General features: G+C 48.1%; 1 protein-coding gene across 2 annotated transcripts in view; it reads right to left on the bottom strand.

The window, feature by feature from the left end:
• Positions 1 to 17802, bottom strand: part of LOC126017412 (ubiquinol-cytochrome-c reductase complex assembly factor 1) — a 132479-nt gene that overhangs the window by 110927 nt on the left and 3750 nt on the right. For both annotated transcript variants that reach the window (XM_049779333.1, XM_049779334.1), the window contains exon 2: positions 118 to 222. In XM_049779333.1, the coding sequence (XP_049635290.1) occupies positions 118 to 222 (105 nt within the window). The remainder of the gene's footprint in view (positions 1 to 117; positions 223 to 17802) is intronic.

Here is a 17802-nt window from a genome sequence, read left to right as displayed (position 1 = left end):
GAATTAGTCTCATGAGGTTTTTCCATCACACATTTTGGGTGGCTAATCTATAAATACCTGACATTTGAACATAAATACTAAGATTTTCATACCAAGCAAAGGAACAACAAACCTTACCTGAGGAGTGGCAGACAGAGCCCTGCCCCACTGCCCATATGTGGGAGACAAGAAAACCAATCGGCTGCATACTGGAACCCAATGAGAGATGCTAATGCCGCTCCTCTAAAAAAAGAAAAACAATAATGTCAAGAATCCATATTAGCCTCCATATGTAGACATCAACAAACATATTTAACATTAGAAATAACCACCAGAAGGGGGCATATGAAAGGAGAATTTTCAGAATGAGACTTGGATCCAGTTTCCCAGGACTCCAAGCAAGATGCAACCCTGGGTGACTCCGGATCCAGACTAGAACAGTAACAATAACAGCAACACATGTAGGGGGCATGTGCTCCACTGAGAAGGCAGACTAGGTAGGCTTGAAGCATTTTATCATTAAAGTTGATGATGCTTTTTACATAAACACCAACTTACCTGTACTATATTAACTCTCTTCTTGTTACCGGGGCTAGAATAATGATCTAGCCTGTGAAGTAACAAGGGTCAGGGACCCAGACAATGGCTAAAGGCACTTGTCTTACCAGTGGGAGACCATGCGTTCAATCCCCATTGCCCTGCCGATGGCTCTGGGGTACAGCCAGGTGTGTGCAAGCAGGAGTACGACCAGAAGTGTGATTCCCCCAAGTTCCTGTGTGACCACTAAAAATAAAGGCAACCCTAAAAACACAAATGCAAATACTGTAACTTAAGTGTGAACCTCTGGCAAAGATCACAATCAAGAGTGAACAGCCTGGGGCCAGAGAGATAGTATGGAAGTAAGGCGTTTGCCTTTCATGCAGAAGGTCATTGGTTCGAATCCCGGCATCCGATATGGTCCCTGGAGCCTGCCAGGAGCAATTTCTGAGCGTGGAGCCAGGAGTAACCCCTGAGTGCTGCGGGGTATGACCCAAAAACCAAAAAAAAAACAAAAAAACAAAGAGTGAACAGCCAATGCAACAGCAGCAATGGAGAAGAGAAAGGAGAGAAAAAAATAGAAATTAGGGCACTCTACAAAAATTTTAGGTGGGAAAACACAAACTTGGGCAACTGGATTTCTGAGATGGGGACTGTGAAAATAGCTCAAAGGACAAGAGCACATGCCTTCCCTTCAGGAGTTCCCAGGTTAGATCCCTGCCACTGAGTGGACCCAGAGCACCACCAGGTGGCACCAGCACCTCTTGGCCACAGTAGCACATCATCATCAGCACCCAGCACCAAAGCCATCAGACTCACCTACATAGCCAGGATGATTATCACAGAAATCTGAACACTGCTTGGGAGCCTCTCCCACACTCCCAAAGGAAAGATTAAATGGTTGTTGAAGTTACAGCTAATATTTCCCTTCGTATAACTGATCTCAGAAAGCACTATGGAGCAGGGAGATAGCTCAATGGACAGGGGCACATGCCTGGCACATGCCTGACCTTATCCCACCACTACTGGGCCCCACAATCATCACTGGCAGTCAAACAGAAAAGATGATCTCTCTCATGCTGTATGAGAAGCTGGCTTCATCTTGTGAAATGCAATTCACTGTGTAAATGGTACCACGTACAAAAACCTAGAAATCTGTACTATAGGAGTAAACATGAGTGAAGAGTGAGTTTCTTGGGGCCAGAGCGGTGGCGCAAGCGGTAGGGCATCTGCTTTGCAAGCACTAACCTAGGACAGACCGAGGTTTGATCCTCTGGCATCCCAAATGGTCCCCCAAGCCAGGAGCAATTTCTGAGTGCATAGCCAGGAGTAACCCCTGAGCATCACCGGGTACGCCCTCCAAAAAAAGTGAGTTTCTTTCCCTTGACAGGGCCACAATTAGGAATGAATTTACAAATTGTTTAGAGGACAATTTGGCTAGCATTAAGTACAGTGCTGAGAAATCAAAGGTCCAAATTCTAGCTGAAACTTAATGATTACAGTATGATCTTTACTAATATTTAATTTGCTGATACTCCCCCTATTGTTTGGCCCAAAAATCATCATTGGGAGTAGCACCCAGAACAGTGTCAATCAGCATCACAGTGCCTGTCCTCAAAATTAAACAATCCTGTCCACAGAATCTTGGTTCCCTGAACTGATCAGGAGGCTCTCCATGCCTCCTGCCTACTCCAGCCTGCCTCCTGAGAAAAAGAAAGGCCTATGGGCAAAAGTCCTTCAGAGAACAATGGTAATGATTATGAGCACTTACTATGTTCCAACACTTCCAGAAACTTTATGACCCAATGAAAAATAAGTTCAATCCTTGGCCTATCCCCCATCACCACCACATATAGCCCTGAAGGCCCCAGGCACTGCCAGAGAAGCTCTAACAGCTTAGGGATGAGCAACACTGAAGCCTCAGGCTCTGGCACTGAACCAACTAGACAAGTACCACCAAGAGTGGTCCGAGGCCCTCTGAGCATTATTTAGAAGGAATCCTCCCAAAACATAACCAGAATCACCCAGTGATCTAGATATATTGTTATTATCCACTATTCCACCTACATAGGGAAAAAAAGAGGGGTTGGAGCAACAGTACAGTGAGTAGGGTGCTTGCCCTGCAAAGCAACCAACACCAGGTTGATCCCCAGCATCGTATATGGTCCCTCTGAGGTATATCAGGGCTGATCTCTAAATGCACAGCCAGGAGTAAATTGTGTATGGCTCTCCCCGCTAAGAAAAAAAAGGAAATAGGGAAGGAAGGAAGGAAGGAAGGAAGGAAGGAAGGAAGGAAGGAAGGAAGGAAGGGAGGGAGGGAGGGAGGGAGGGAGGGAGGGAGGGAGGGAGGGAGGGAGGGAGGGAGGGAGGATGGGAGGGAGGGAGGGAGGGAGGGAGGGAGGGAGGATGGGAGGGAGGGAGGGAGGGAGGGAGGACGGAAGGGAGGGAGGGAGGGAGGGAGGACGGAAGGGAGGGAGGGAGGGAGAGAGGGAGGGAGGGAGGGAGAGAGGGAGGGAGGGAGGGAGGGAGGGAGGGAGGGAGGAAGGAAGGAAGGAAGGAAGGAAGGAAGGAAGGAAGGAAGGAAGGAAGGAAGGAAGGAAGGAAGGAAGGAAGGAAGGAAGGAAGGAAGGAAGGAAGGAAGGAAGGAAACTGAGGGGGCCAGGAATAGAACTTTTTTTTTTTTTTTTTTTTTTTTTTTTTTTATAATTTTTTTTTATTATTTATGTTAACAAAAGATGCAAAGAAAGAGGATAAGGTAAAGTTACAGTGGAAGGACAATCACCCATAACATAATTATCAGAAGAAGTCCCCTTGCTGATATCTTAACTTTGAATTTTCACCAAAAAAAGTTAAGATAAATAAAACAGAATCCATGTGCAATTACTTTTTCCCTCAAGTCCCCAGATTGTAGCACATTATAATATTTCTTAACAGCACACAAGGCAATCTAAAGCCATCAAGCTTACGTAACTCCTTAAACATTAGAGGCATAGTGTTTTTTACATTTCCATGTACATGCATATTAGCTTAAGTTAACCTCAAATTTTAAGTGGGTGTGTTTTAAGGATTAGAGTCAAAGGAGCACAGTAAAAACGGTGTTAGAGTGGCAATTGTTGTTTGCATAGGCCCACCAAAATATGAGAGGCATGGAAAGGAATAGCCTTGGCCTAAATACAAAGAGATCCTACCCCTGAAGTTTCCTGGCATAAGACCAGCTCTAGGCCTCAGGAAAGTTATCGTTCGCTCCAAGACATTGTCCGTAGCGCCAACACACTTATCACAGAGTCTCTGTTGTTGGTCTCATGTTTCTGTATTAAAGATTCTGGAATCTGCATGTCCTACATTGAAGTCATGATGAGGAGTGCCTTCTCGTTTCACTTCACCATGAAAGGGGAATGCAGGAAGCCCTGTCCTATAAGCAGGTTGTTGTTGTTGTTAAGTCTTCTCAGTGTTAAAGGAAGTCTCTTTTGAGCAGGACGATGTCTGAGCAGTGGTAGGGTCTTCCGTGGTAGAGGATTGCTTCCAGGTGATGTTATAGACAAACCTCACCATAAATGGGCAATACAGCAAGCCCTGTCCAGTAAACAGGTCATTGTTCTTGTTGTCTTCTCAGTGCTAAGGGATGTCTCTTTTGAGTAGATCGATGTCAGAGCAGCTGTAGGGTCGTCCCTGGTACAGGAATGCCTCCGGGTGATGTTATATACAACCTTGGATGTTTTGTAAATGTCTTCTGTAGATCAAGGGGTAAATGGAGAATGTCCATTCTTCTGAGGCCTGTGCCAGGTCTTTATGTCAATGTTCAGGGTGTAAGGTCTCATTGTACTACAAGATTTGTGTGTTCCCCTTTCTATTAGATAAGAACTTATTGGTATGTATAGTATTTTCCCATGTCAGTGTGCCTACGCAAACAAGATATAAAGCCACGTGGTGCTATCAGATATATGGGGGCATAAGAACATTTCCAACAAGACCCATGACTTGGTTCAAACATAAGTATTAAACTGAGGGATTCTTTCACACCAAATTCCATATTGAGTAGTTCACAAAGAGAAGATAAAAAAAAATGGGGGGGGATCATCACTGTATAAGAAAGTATTTAGCAAAAGTTATAGCCGTCAAAGAAAACACGCATAAAATGTTGAAAAGATATGTGTCCTTTTTATGCCTTTTAAAATAGTTGTGTGGGTGTTAACTCTAGGGCACCACTTTGGTCTGTGAATTAGGACTCAAGAGTACTTAAGTTAGAAAGGGTAAAAAAGGAGTAATGATGATAGGAGTTAAAGAAGTTAAAGAGAAATATGAACTTATGAAGGGGTATGCAAAAGGGCAGAGTACAAAATGGACATTCTGCATACATAAAAACATAATTCAATGATAGTGAGTACTAGTAATGTTTCTTGTGAGAGTACTATTAATGTTTCTTGTGCGCGCGGGGGCAATAGCCCCCACGCGATTTTGAAAATGTAGACTGGACAGAGATTACCAGTGCCAGCCAAACCTCCTCCTGCCTGACTCCCGGCTCCCAGGAAGGAGAGATCCTTCAAGAAGCTGGGAGAACAGAAGTTCAGAGCCCCACCCAGACCCTCCCTAAGGAGCCGCATGGATAGTGGGGGAAGGCCTAGGGTCCTTCAAGCTCCACCAAGGGACCCAACTCACCGGCTTGCCCAGGGGTGTGGCCCGGGGAAGCCCTGGAGATCTGGAGCAAGGCGGCAGAGGGGTGCTGGGGTTACCCAAATCCCGCACCCCCCCTAGGCCTGGCCAAGCAGGCCTCCGGCATGGCGTGGGCCTGCCAAACCTCCTCCTGCCTGACTCCCGGCTCCCAGGAAGGAGAGATCCTTCAAGAAGCTGGGAGAACAGAAGTTCAGAGCCCCACCCAGACCCTCCCTAAGGAGCCGCATGGATAGTGGGGGAAGGCCTAGGGTCCTTCAAGCTCCACCAAGGGACCCAACTCACCGGCTTGCCCAGGGGTGTGGCCCGGGGAAGCCCTGGAGATCTGGAGCAAGGCGGCAGAGGGGTGCTGGGGTTACCCACATCCCGCACCCCCCCTAGGCCTGGCCAAGCAGGCCTCCGGCATGGCGTGGGCCTGCCAAACCTCCTCCTGCCTGACTCCCGGCTCCCAGGAAGGAGAGATCCTTCAAGAAGCTGGGAGAACAGAAGTTCAGAGCCCCACCCAGACCCTCCCTAAGGAGCCGCATGGATAGTGGGGGAAGGCCTAGGGTCCTTCAAGCTCCACCAAGGGACCCAACTCACCGGCTTGCCCAGGGGTGTGGCCCGGGGAAGCCCTGGAGATCTGGAGCAAGGCGGCAGAGGGGTGCTGGGGTTACCCAAATCCCGCACCCCCCCTAGGCCTGGCCAAGCAGGCCTCCGGCATGGCGTGGGCCTGCCAAACCTCCTCCTGCCTGACTCCCGGCTCCCAGGAAGGAGAGATCCTTCAAGAAGCTGGGAGAACAGAAGTTCAGAGCCCCACCCAGACCCTCCCTAAGGAGCCGCATGGATAGTGGGGGAAGGCCTAGGGTCCTTCAAGCTCCACCAAGGGACCCAACTCACCGGCTTGCCCAGGGGTGTGGCCCGGGGAAGCCCTGGAGATCTGGAGCAAGGCGGCAGAGGGGTGCTGGGGTTACCCACATCCCGCACCCCCCCTAGGCCTGGCCAAGCAGGCCTCCGGCATGGCGTGGGCCTGCCAAACCTCCTCCTGCCTGACTCCCGGCTCCCAGGAAGGAGAGATCCTTCAAGAAGCTGGGAGAACAGAAGTTCAGAGCCCCACCCAGACCCTCCCTAAGGAGCCGCATGGATAGTGGGGGAAGGCCTAGGGTCCTTCAAGCTCCACCAAGGGACCCAACTCACCGGCTTGCCCAGGGGTGTGGCCCGGGGAAGCCCTGGAGATCTGGAGCAAGGCGGCAGAGGGGTGCTGGGGTTACCCAAATCCCGCACCCCCCCTAGGCCTGGCCAAGCAGGCCTCCGGCATGGCGTGGGCCTGCCAAACCTCCTCCTGCCTGACTCCCGGCTCCCAGGAAGGAGAGATCCTTCAAGAAGCTGGGAGAACAGAAGTTCAGAGCCCCACCCAGACCCTCCCTAAGGAGCCGCATGGATAGTGGGGGAAGGCCTAGGGTCCTTCAAGCTCCACCAAGGGACCCAACTCACCGGCTTGCCCAGGGGTGTGGCCCGGGGAAGCCCTGGAGATCTGGAGCAAGGCGGCAGAGGGGTGCTGGGGTTACCCAAATCCCGCACCCCCCCCTAGGCCTGGCCAAGCAGGCCTCCGGCATGGCGTGGGCCTGCCAAACCTCCTCCTGCCTGACTCCCGGCTCCCAGGAAGGAGAGATCCTTCAAGAAGCTGGGAGAACAGAAGTTCAGAGCCCCACCCAGACCCTCCCTAAGGAGCCGCATGGATAGTGGGGGAAGGCCTAGGGACTTCAAGCTCCACCAAGGGACCCAACTCACCGGCTTGCCCAGGGGTGTGGCCCGGGGAAGCCCTGGAGATCTGGAGCAAGGCGGCAGAGGGGTGCTGGGGTTACCCAAATCCCGCACCCCCCCTAGGCCTGGCCAAGCAGGCCACCGGCATGGCGTGGGCCTGCCAAACCTCCTCCTGCCTGACTCCCGGCTCCCAGGAAGGAGAGATCCTTCAAGAAGCTGGGAGAACAGAAGTTCAGAGCCCCACCCAGACCCTCCCTAAGGAGCCGCATGGATAGTGGGGGAAGGCCTAGGGTCCTTCAAGCTCCACCAAGGGACCCAACTCACCGGCTTGCCCAGGGGTGTGGCCCGGGGAAGCCCTGGAGATCTGGAGCAAGGCGGCAGAGGGGTGCTGGGGTTACCCAAATCCCGCACCCCCCCTAGGCCTGGCCAAGCAGGCCACCGGCATGGCGTGGGCCTGCCAAACCTCCTCCTGCCTGACTCCCGGCTCCCAGGAAGGAGAGATCCTTCAAGAAGCTGGGAGAACAGAAGTTCAGAGCCCCACCCAGACCCTCCCTAAGGAGCCGCATGGATAGTGGGGGAAGGCCTAGGGTCCTTCAAGCTCCACCAAGGGACCCAACTCACCGGCTTGCCCAGGGGTGTGGCCCGGGGAAGCCCTGGAGATCTGGAGCAAGGCGGCAGAGGGGTGCTGGGGTTACCCAAATCCCGCACCCCCCCTAGGCCTGGCCAAGCAGGCCTCCGGCATGGCGTGGGCCTGCCAAACCTCCTCCTGCCTGACTCCCGGCTCCCAGGAAGGAGAGATCCTTCAAGAAGCTGGGAGAACAGAAGTTCAGAGCCCCACCCAGACCCTCCCTAAGGAGCCGCATGGATAGTGGGGGAAGGCCTAGGGTCCTTCAAGCTCCACCAAGGGACCCAACTCACCGGCTTGCCCAGGGGTGTGGCCCGGGGAAGCCCTGGAGATCTGGAGCAAGGCGGCAGAGGGGTGCTGGGGTTACCCAAATCCCGCACCCCCCCTAGGCCTGGCCAAGCAGGCCTCCGGCATGGCGTGGGCCTGCCAAACCTCCTCCTGCCTGACTCCCGGCTCCCAGGAAGGAGAGATCCTTCAAGAAGCTGGGAGAACAGAAGTTCAGAGCCCCACCCAGACCCTCCCTAAGGAGCCGCATGGATAGTGGGGGAAGGCCTAGGGTCCTTCAAACTCCACCAAGGGACCCAACTCACCGGCTTGCCCAGGGGTGTGGCCCGGGGAAGCCCTGGAGATCTGGAGCAAGGCGGCAGAGGGGTGCTGGGGTTACCCAAATCCCACACCCCCCCTAGGCCTGGCCAAGCAGGCCTCCGGCATGGCGTGGGCCTGCCAAACCTCCTCCTGCCTGACTCCCGGCTCCCAGGAAGGAGAGATCCTTCAAGAAGCTGGGAGAACAGAAGTTCAGAGCCCCACCCAGACCCTCCCTAAGGAGCCGCATGGATAGTGGGGGAAGGCCTAGGGTCCTTCAAGCTCCACCAAGGGACCCAACTCACCGGCTTGCCCAGGGGTGTGGCCCGGGGAAGCCCTGGAGATCTGGAGCAAGGCGGCAGAGGGGTGCTGGGGTTACCCACATCCCGCACCCCCCCTAGGCCTGGCCAAGCAGGCCTCCGGCATGGCGTGGGCCTGCCAAACCTCCTCCTGCCTGACTCCCGGCTCCCAGGAAGGCAGGAATAGAACTTAAAGGGCTAGAGAGCATCAATCTCCAACACCAATCTCCAGCACCCAATGATCTCCAGACACTGAGCTGGGATGGTCCCAAAATCCTGAGCATCTCTAGGCATGACCAAATTCAACCAGAAAAAAAGTTTAGGTATGGATAAGTTAAGTAACAATTTCCCAAGGCTGAAAAACTATAAACAATAGGGCTACTATTGAACTTACACAACCCAAATATTGGCTCCACGCTTATTTATGGCAGAAAGGGCCAAAGGAAAATCTCCAAATACTTTCTAGAAAGCTCTAACACTCTATGACCAACTCTTGATTCCAACCAAAACAACATAGTATTGCGGAAAGAGCTACATACTTGGAATCAGAAAAAAACATGATTTGACTTAGAGCCACTGTTCGTGAACTAGAAGCCTTTGTTGCCTCTTCCATAAAATAAAGTTTCTACTTCTCAGGATTTTAAATACATAACAAATGTATCTTGTAGAATGTTCAGTTCAATAAATATTAAATTAAATCTAAATTTCCATTTCCTCACAGGAAGGGGCTTGGGAGAAGTGGAGAAAGGTGTTAACATTTGTAAACCTAGCTTGCTCTTCAAATCTATATGCTCCTTTTAACATGAATCTAACTAGTTTCTAAGCTTTCCTATTTCTACTCAGAAGACGCCTGTGTTCTCTCTTGAACACTTGAACACACTTTTCCTCTTGCTCCCTTCACATCTTTCTAAGTTTAAAAAAAAACTATCTTGCTTCACAGAAAAAGAGAGAGAGAGAGAGAGAGAGAGAGAGAGAGAGAGAAAGAAATTTTTAACCTCTGTAAATTTCCAGAAATGGAAGTAACATCATGTAGCTCTTTTCCCTGAAGTGGTAACAGTCAAAATGAAGTTCAGTCCTTTTGTGCTTCTGACCAAAGCAAGACTGGTAAAAAGTATTTCAATGCACTTTTCCATGTTTGCAAGAAGATTCTGTCTTCTGCTCTTTCCAAACAGCTGAGACAAGTAAAATGTCACCATCAAAATGATGGGGCGAGGGACCGTAGCGATAACATAGTGGTAGGCCATTTGCCTTGCAAGCGCCGGACCCAGGACCAACGTTGGTTCGAATCCCAGCATCTCATGTGGTCCCCTGAGGTTCCCAGGAGGACTTCTGAAAATAGAGCCAGGAGTATCCACTGAGAGCCGATGGGTGTGACCCAAAACAAACAAACAAAAAATGATGGGGTGAGGGGCTGGAGCAATAACATAGTGGTAGGGCATTTGCCTTGCATGAAGCCGACCCAGGACAGACAGTGGTTCGAAAACCGGCATCCCAGATGGTCCCCCAAGCCTGCCAGGAGCGTTTCTGAGCACAGAGCCAGGATTAACCCCTGAGTGCCACCAGATGTGACCCCCCCTCAAAAAAAAAAAAAGATGAGGCAAACTGAATATCTTAAACAGCTAATCTTTTTTTTCATATTGTTGAAAATTCTGTAGTCAATACTCTATTGAATCTGTGCACTTGGGAGTGTGTGCTTGTTTATACCATTGTAAATAATCAGAACATATTAAAAAGATAGCCTAAAGGGACCAGAGGGATTGTGCAGTGGTATGGCGTTTGTCTTGCATACAGCCAACCGGACAGACCCGGGTTTGATCCCTGGCATCCCATATGGTCCCTGCCTGCCAGGAGCGATTTCTGAGCATGGAACCAGGAGTGACCCCAGAGCACTGCCAGGTGTGACCCAAAACCCAAAAAAAAAAAAAAAAAGATGGGGCAGGGCTGGAGAAACAGAACAACAGTAGGGCATTTGCCTTGCACACAGCCAATCCAAGACAGATGGTGGCTCGAATCCCAGCATGCTATATGATCCCCCGTGCCTACCAGGAGTGATTTCTGAGTGCAGAGCCAGGAGTAACCCGAGTGCTGCTGGGTGTGACCCAGAAACCAAAAACAAAAAAAAGGGGTGGGGGGTGGGAGCCTGAGAGATAGCATGGAGGTAAGGTGTTTGCCTTGCATACAGAAGGACAGTGGTTCGAATTCCGACATCCCATATGGTCCCCCAAGCTTGCCAGGAGCGATTTCTGAGCGCAGAACGAGGAGTAACCCCTGAGCATTGCTGGGTAGACCCAAAAACCAAAACCAAAAGAAAAAAAAAAAGATAGGGCAAAGAGATGAACAGAAACTTTCTCAAAGAAATACAAATGGCCAAAAGGCACATGAAAAAATGCTCCAATTCACTAATGAGATACCATCTTACACCACAGAGACCGGCACAAATCAAAAAGAACAAGAACCACCAGTGCTGGCACAGATGCATTGATAAAGGGATTCTCATTCACTACTGATGTTGAGTAGCTAGTCTTTTTGGGAAAAAGTCTACACATTTCTCAAAAATTAGAAATTTGGATTCCCAGCAATACTGGAAATACACTCTAAAATATATAAGAATATACTCTAAAAGCACAATGCTCTGCACTCCTATGTTCACTGCAGCACTATTCACAATAGCCAGAATCTAGAAAGAAATCAAGTGCCTGAGAACAGATGAGTGAATAAATAAATTATGGCACATATACACAATGAAATAATGCACAACTGTTAGGAAAATTAAGTCATAAAATTTGCTTATAAGGGGGCCGAAGAGATAGCATGGAGATAAAGACATTTGCCTTGCATGCAGAAGGTTGGTGGTTCGAATCCTGGCAACCCATATGGTCCATATGGTCTCCAAACTTGCCAGGAGCAATTTCTGAGCAGAGAGCAAGGAGTAACCCCTGAGCACTGCTGGTGTGACCCAAAAACTTTTTTAAAAATTTGCTTATACATGGATGGATATGAAGACAATTATACTGAGTGAAATGAGCCATAGGGAGAGAGGTAGACATAGGATTGCATTCAATTGCGGATTTAAAAATATATAAATATATAAAACATTAAAAATATCCAAAGACAATAGAAACAAGAGCCAGGAAGACTAGTCCATGGTAGGAAGTTTGGCAAAGTAGGGGAGTGCAGTTATGGCAAAGAAGGGATCACCATGACAATGATAGTTGGGGAGCCAGAAAGATAGCATGGAGATAAGGCATTTGCCTTTCTGCAAAAGGTCATTGGTTCAAATCCCAGCGTCCCATATGGTCCCCATACTTGCCAGGGGCTATTTCTGAGCAGATAGCCAGGAGTAACCCCTGAGCATCGCTGGGTGTGCCCCCCCCCCAAAAAAAAAGACAATGATAGTTGGAAATGATCACTCTGGACAAGACAAGAACTTGATACTGAAAGGATGTAAAATGATATGCATGATAATCCTTCTCAGTGGCAGCAAATGTGCACTGGTTATGGGATAGGTGTTGGAACAGTGTATGACTGAAACTCAAATCGTGAACAACTTTGTAACTGTGTATCTCACAGTGATTCAATTAAAAAATTATTTTAAAAAGTGAAGACATACAACATGCAATTCATCCCATCCAAAAACCAGTGGGAGAAAGCACATGGCACAACTGTCCATGTGAGCATTCACACCATTAAGGTGATTGTCCCAGAGCACTGCTTGAACAAATAGAGGCAACTGTAAACTGTATGGCTGGCTGATGAAGTCGAATTGATCAATAACAAATAAAAAAAAAATCCTTAATAAGGGGCCAGCATGATTGCACAGCAGTAGGGTGTTTGCCTTGCACGTGGCAGATCCAGGAGGAACCTGGTTCAATCCCCAGTTTCCCATATGGTCTCCCTAGCCAGGAGCAATTTCTGAGCACATAGCCAGAAGTAACTCCTGAGCATCACCGGGTGTGGCCCAAAAAACAAACACACAAAAAAAATAATAAAATCCGGGGCCGGAGATACAGCATGAAGGTAGGGCGTTTGCCTTGCATGCAGAAGGTTGGTTCGAATCCTGGCATCCCATATGGTCCCCTGAACCTGCCAGGAGCGATTTCTGAGTGTAGAGCCAGGAGTAACCCTGAGAGCCACCACCAGGTGTGACCCAAAATCCAAGAAAATAAAAACAAAAAAAAACAAACTATCAAGGCTGGAGAGATAGCATAGCTGTAGGGCGTTTACCTTGCATGCCGCCAACCCAGGACAAACAGTTCGAATCTGAACATCCATAATCCCGGCATCCCATATGGTTCCCTGTGCCTGCCAGGAGTGATTTCTGAGTGCAGAGCCAGGAGTAACCCCTGAGCACTGCCAGGTGTGACACAAAAACCAAAACAAAACAAAAAAACCTGATCAAATAACAAACTAAAGGGGCAGAGCAATAATAGTACAAAGGGTTAGAAACTTGCTTTGCACAAGGCTGACCCAGGTTCACTCTCCCTCACCCCATATAATCCCAAAGCCCATTAAGAGTGATTTTCTTTTTTTGGTTTTTGGGCCACACCCGGCGGTGCTCAGCAGTTACTCCAGGCTGTCTGCTCAGAAATAGCTCCTGGCAGGCACGGGGACCATATGGGACACCGGGATTCAAACAACCACCTTTGGTCCTGGATCGGCTGCTTGCAAGGCAAACGCCACTGTGCTATTTCTCTGGGCCCTAAGAGTGATTTTCTTTTTTTTTTTTAATTATCTTTATTTAAACACCGTGATTACAAATATAATTATACTTGTATGATTACAGTTATGTAAAGAACACCCCCCTTCACCAGTGCAGGATTCCCACCACCAATTTCCAAGATCACCCACTCCCCACACCACCCACACCTGTACTCGAGACAGGCTTTCTTTTTCCCTCATTCATTCACATTGTTATGATAGTTTTCAGTGTAGTTATTTCTCTAACTGCACTTATCATTCTATGTGGTGAGCTTCATGTCATTAGCTGCACCTACATGGGAGGATGGGGGTAAGTAAAGGTTGGGACTGAGGCAGTAAAATATTAGAAATGAGCTTTGTAGGGCAGTATCAAGGTCCCAATACAAGATGAATATTATGGATATATAGAATATATGCACACAATAATATCAATATGAAAGAAAAGAGAAAAAATTTCCACTGACTGTCCCAATATAAACCAGTGTTAGAACAGCCTGCCCTCCTCCCAGAGTGCATTCCCATTAGTGTAGGGAGAAATAGGGGGAAAGCCTGTTGACCCCTATAGAGTCCACCTAGACCAGTGTCCAGGGAAAGACTGAAGTCCAGGGGACAAAAACCCTATACCTAGCAAGGGCTGGTCTCCAGAATCAAGGACGAAATCGGAAGCCAGATGTCTGCCCGCCCTCCTCCCCATGCACCTCCCCCCTGGAGTACGAAGGGAGGGGGGAACCTGAGGACCACTAAGAGTCTACCTGAACCCACTTCTGGCCTTCTGGGCTGGCACCCAGGGAAGGCCTGGAGTCAGAGGAAAAAGACAAGGACGGCTGGGGGCCTGCCAAGCCTCCCAACACTCCCCAGGCTAGGGAGAAAGGTTCTGGTATGGGGTCTCCCCAAACCCCATACCTGGCAAGGGCTGGTCTCCAGAATCAAGGACGAAATCGGAAGCCAGATGTCTGCCCGCCCTCCTCCCCATGCACCTCCCCCCTGGAGTACGAAGGGAGGGGGAACCTGAGGACCACTAAGAGTCCAGCTGAACCCACTTCTGGCCATCTGAGCTGGCACCCAGGGAAGGCCTGGAGTCAGGGGAAAAAGACAAGGACGGCTGGGGGCCTGCCAAGCCTCCCAGCACTCCCCAGGCTAGGGAGAAAGGTTCTGGTATAGGGCCTCCCCAAACCCCATACCTGGCAAGAGCTGGTCTCCAGAATCAAAGAGGAAACCGGAAGTGATTTTTGGGGGTCACACCCAGCAGTGCTCAGAGATTACTCCTGGCTCTACAATCAGAAATCGCTCCTGGCAGGCTCGAGGGACCATGTGGGATGCCAGGAATTGAACCCAGGTCCGTCCACATTCAGCCGCATGCAAGGCAAATGCCCTATTGCTGTGTTATTTCTCCATAAACAGCTATTTTAAATATCTTCAAGATCTGAAAGAAAATAAGTCTAAAGAACTCCAACCACGTATGCAAATGAAATTTCACCAAATAGAAAACATTGATGAGAGAAATTATAAAGAGAGATAACATAATGGTTGGGCGTTTGCCTTGCATGTGGCTGACCCGGGAGGAGAGCAATTCGATTCCTGGCATCCCATATGGTGCCCCAGCCTGCCGGGAGCGATTTCTGAGTGTAGAGCCAGGAATAACCTCTGAGCACCATTGGGTGTGGCCCAGAAACCAATTAATCAATCAATAAAGTTTCTGAAAAGAAAAAAAAGATTGAAACAAATTCTATAGTTAAGAACATGATTCAATTAGAGTGACTTAATAGCAGCTCTATAATAATTGTAGAATAATCAGTGATTATGAAAGAGGACAATTGAGATTATCCAACCTGACAAACTGGAAGCAAAAAAAATAGGACCAGAAGATAGTACAGTAGTATAGTGATTAGAGCACATGCTTGGCTGTTTCGATCCCTGGCACCACATGGCCACCTAAGCATCAATGGATTGTGGCCTGGGTAATCCACAGCACTGCAGAAAATAAGCAGCACCATATCTTTAGTCCTATCATTGAACTGCTAACCTGATAGCCAGTAGTGGCCCTCAAAGTCCCTTGAATCTCGCTTGGGTGACTAAAAAGTACAAGAGCACAATTTTTGGTTTGGTTTGTTTGGTTTGTGTTTGGGAGCCATATCCGGTGTTCCAAGAGTATACTCCAGCCCCGAGAGTATAATTTTAACAGAGCTTAAAAGACTTACAAGACACCATCAAATATGCCAACCTATATATTATATGTATTACAGAAGTATCAGAGATGAGAAAAATAAAAGGACAGGAAAAATTATCTACAGAAATACTGACAGAAAACATCTTAAATTTGATGAAAAACAGGAGCCAGAGAGATAGCACAGTGGGAGGGCATTTTTGCCTTGCATGCAGCTGACCCAGGACAGATGGTAGTTGGATTCTCAGCATCCATATGGTCTTCCGTGCCTGCAAGGAGCAATTTCTGAGTGGAGAGCCAGGAATAACCCCTGAGCACTGCCAGGTGTAATCCAAAAACAAAACAAAATTAAAAATTTTGATGAAAAACAATCCAAAAATCTACAAGCCCAATTTTTTTTTTCTTATTTTTTACAAGCCCAATTTTGTTTAGTTGTTTCTGTTTGTTTTTGGGTCACAACCAGTGACTCTGCACTCAAGGATCATTCTTGGCAGGGCTAAGGGGACTCTATAGGGTTGCAGGGACTGAACCTGGGTCATCTACGTGAAAGGCAAATGCCCTACCCACTGTACTTGTACTTGTACTCTGGCCCCAAAGAGACCAATTAACTCCAAAAAAGATATCCACCAATAGACATACCATAATTAAGCTATTGATTTTTGTTTTGTTTTGTAGTTTTTTTGTTTGTTTGTTTGGTTTGGTTTAGAGCCCACACCACACAGTGCTCAGGGACTACTCCAAGATCAGTTATCAGGAGTCACTCCCGTGTGTACTGGAGGACCACATGTGGTATGAGATATCACAGTTCAAACCAAGGTCTCCTGAATTTTGAAAAGCATATGATCAGCCTATTAAGCACTCTCTCAGACCTCACACACAAGCTGCTGAAAGACAAAGACAGAAATCTGAAAGCAGCAAGAGAAGTGACTCAAGTACCAGAAATTCTCAATAACATTGACAGCTAATATCTCCTCAGAAATAATAGAGGCTAAGAAAATATATTCAAAATGCTGGGGGGAAAAGTCTGTCAAGAAAAATCTATATAAAGTAAAACTACCATTCATGGTGCCAGAATAATAGCACAGCAGTAGGGCGTTTTGGACCTGGGTTCGATTCCCCGGCATCCCTTATGGTCCCCCCACCCCGAGCATGCTAGGAGTAACCTGAACGTTGCTGGGTGTGGCCCAAGAAACAAACACAAAAAAAGTAAAACTACCATTCAAAAGTGGAGGAAAAAAATGAAGACTTTCTAAATAAACAAAAACACAGAGAATTTCAAAGCACATCAATTTTTTTTTTTTTTTTTTAGGTTTTTGGGTCACACCTGGCAGCGCTCAGGGGTTACTCCTGGGTCCATGCTCAGAAATCGCTCCTGGCAGGCTCAGGGGACCATATGGGATGCCGGGAATCGAACCAAAGACCTTCTGCAGGCAAGGCAAACACCTTGCCTCCATGCTATCTCTCTGGCCCCTCAAAGCACATCAATTCTGTAGCAAATACTAAGGCATAGATCAAGCAGAAATGAGATCTGTGGGGCTGCAGTGATGCTAGTAGAGAAGGTAGGGCGCTTGCCTTGCATTGCAGATGAATGGGGATCGATCCTCAGCATTCCATATGGCCGTTCCCCCCTCCCACCACTGCTAGGAGTAATTCCTGTTTTGAGGCCACACCCAGCTGTATGTGCAGAGCCAAGAGAACCCTTAACACCACTAGTTATGACACAAAACAAAACAAAAAACAGAAAAAGAAAAAGAAATGACAATAACTTAAATCCACATGTAGAAATGTAGAAACCAAGTATACTGATAAAACCTTAGAGAGTTGGGTCAGAGCATTAACACAGCAGTAAGCGTTGCCTTCCATACAGCCAACACAGGACAAACCCCGGCTCAATTCCCAGCATCCCATATGATCCTCCGAGCCTGCCAGGAGCAACTTCTGAGCGCAGAGCCAGGAGGCAGGAGGAACCCCTGAGCACAGCCGGTGTGACGCAAAAACAAAAACAAAAAACTTAAAAAGTTAAAAGCCCTCCCTACCTGCTGTACTATCTCTCCTGCCCAGCAAATTAATTTGGGGGGGCACACCCACCAGTGATCAAGGGTTACTCCTGGTAATATGGGATGCCCAGGATCAAACCCCGGTAGATACCGGGTCAGCAACGTGCAAGGCAAACGCCCTACCACTGTGCTATCATTCCGGACACCCAGCAAATTAATTTTTAAATGACAACTGCATAAATCAATCAATATTCATCTGTTTTTGATGGGCAAACAATAAACAAACACGATTTTGAATAATAACAGCATAAAATAAATAAAACTAAGTAGAATCAATGTGTTTCCATAGTATCGAAATCAAGTTGGTATTAATCCAATCTAGATTGCTATATAAATATTATTCCTCCAAGGAAAATACTAATAAAATTAAAATTAAATCTATATCATATGCAAAAAATCAAAATTGATCAAAGATTTTATAAAATATAAAACCTTGAACCCCTTAAGATA

The sequence above is a fragment of the Suncus etruscus genome, chromosome 9 (assembly GCF_024139225.1).
Source record: "Suncus etruscus isolate mSunEtr1 chromosome 9, mSunEtr1.pri.cur, whole genome shotgun sequence".
NCBI lineage: Eukaryota > Metazoa > Chordata > Mammalia > Eulipotyphla > Soricidae > Suncus > Suncus etruscus.
This window is presented reverse-complemented; position numbering and strand designations above follow the sequence as displayed.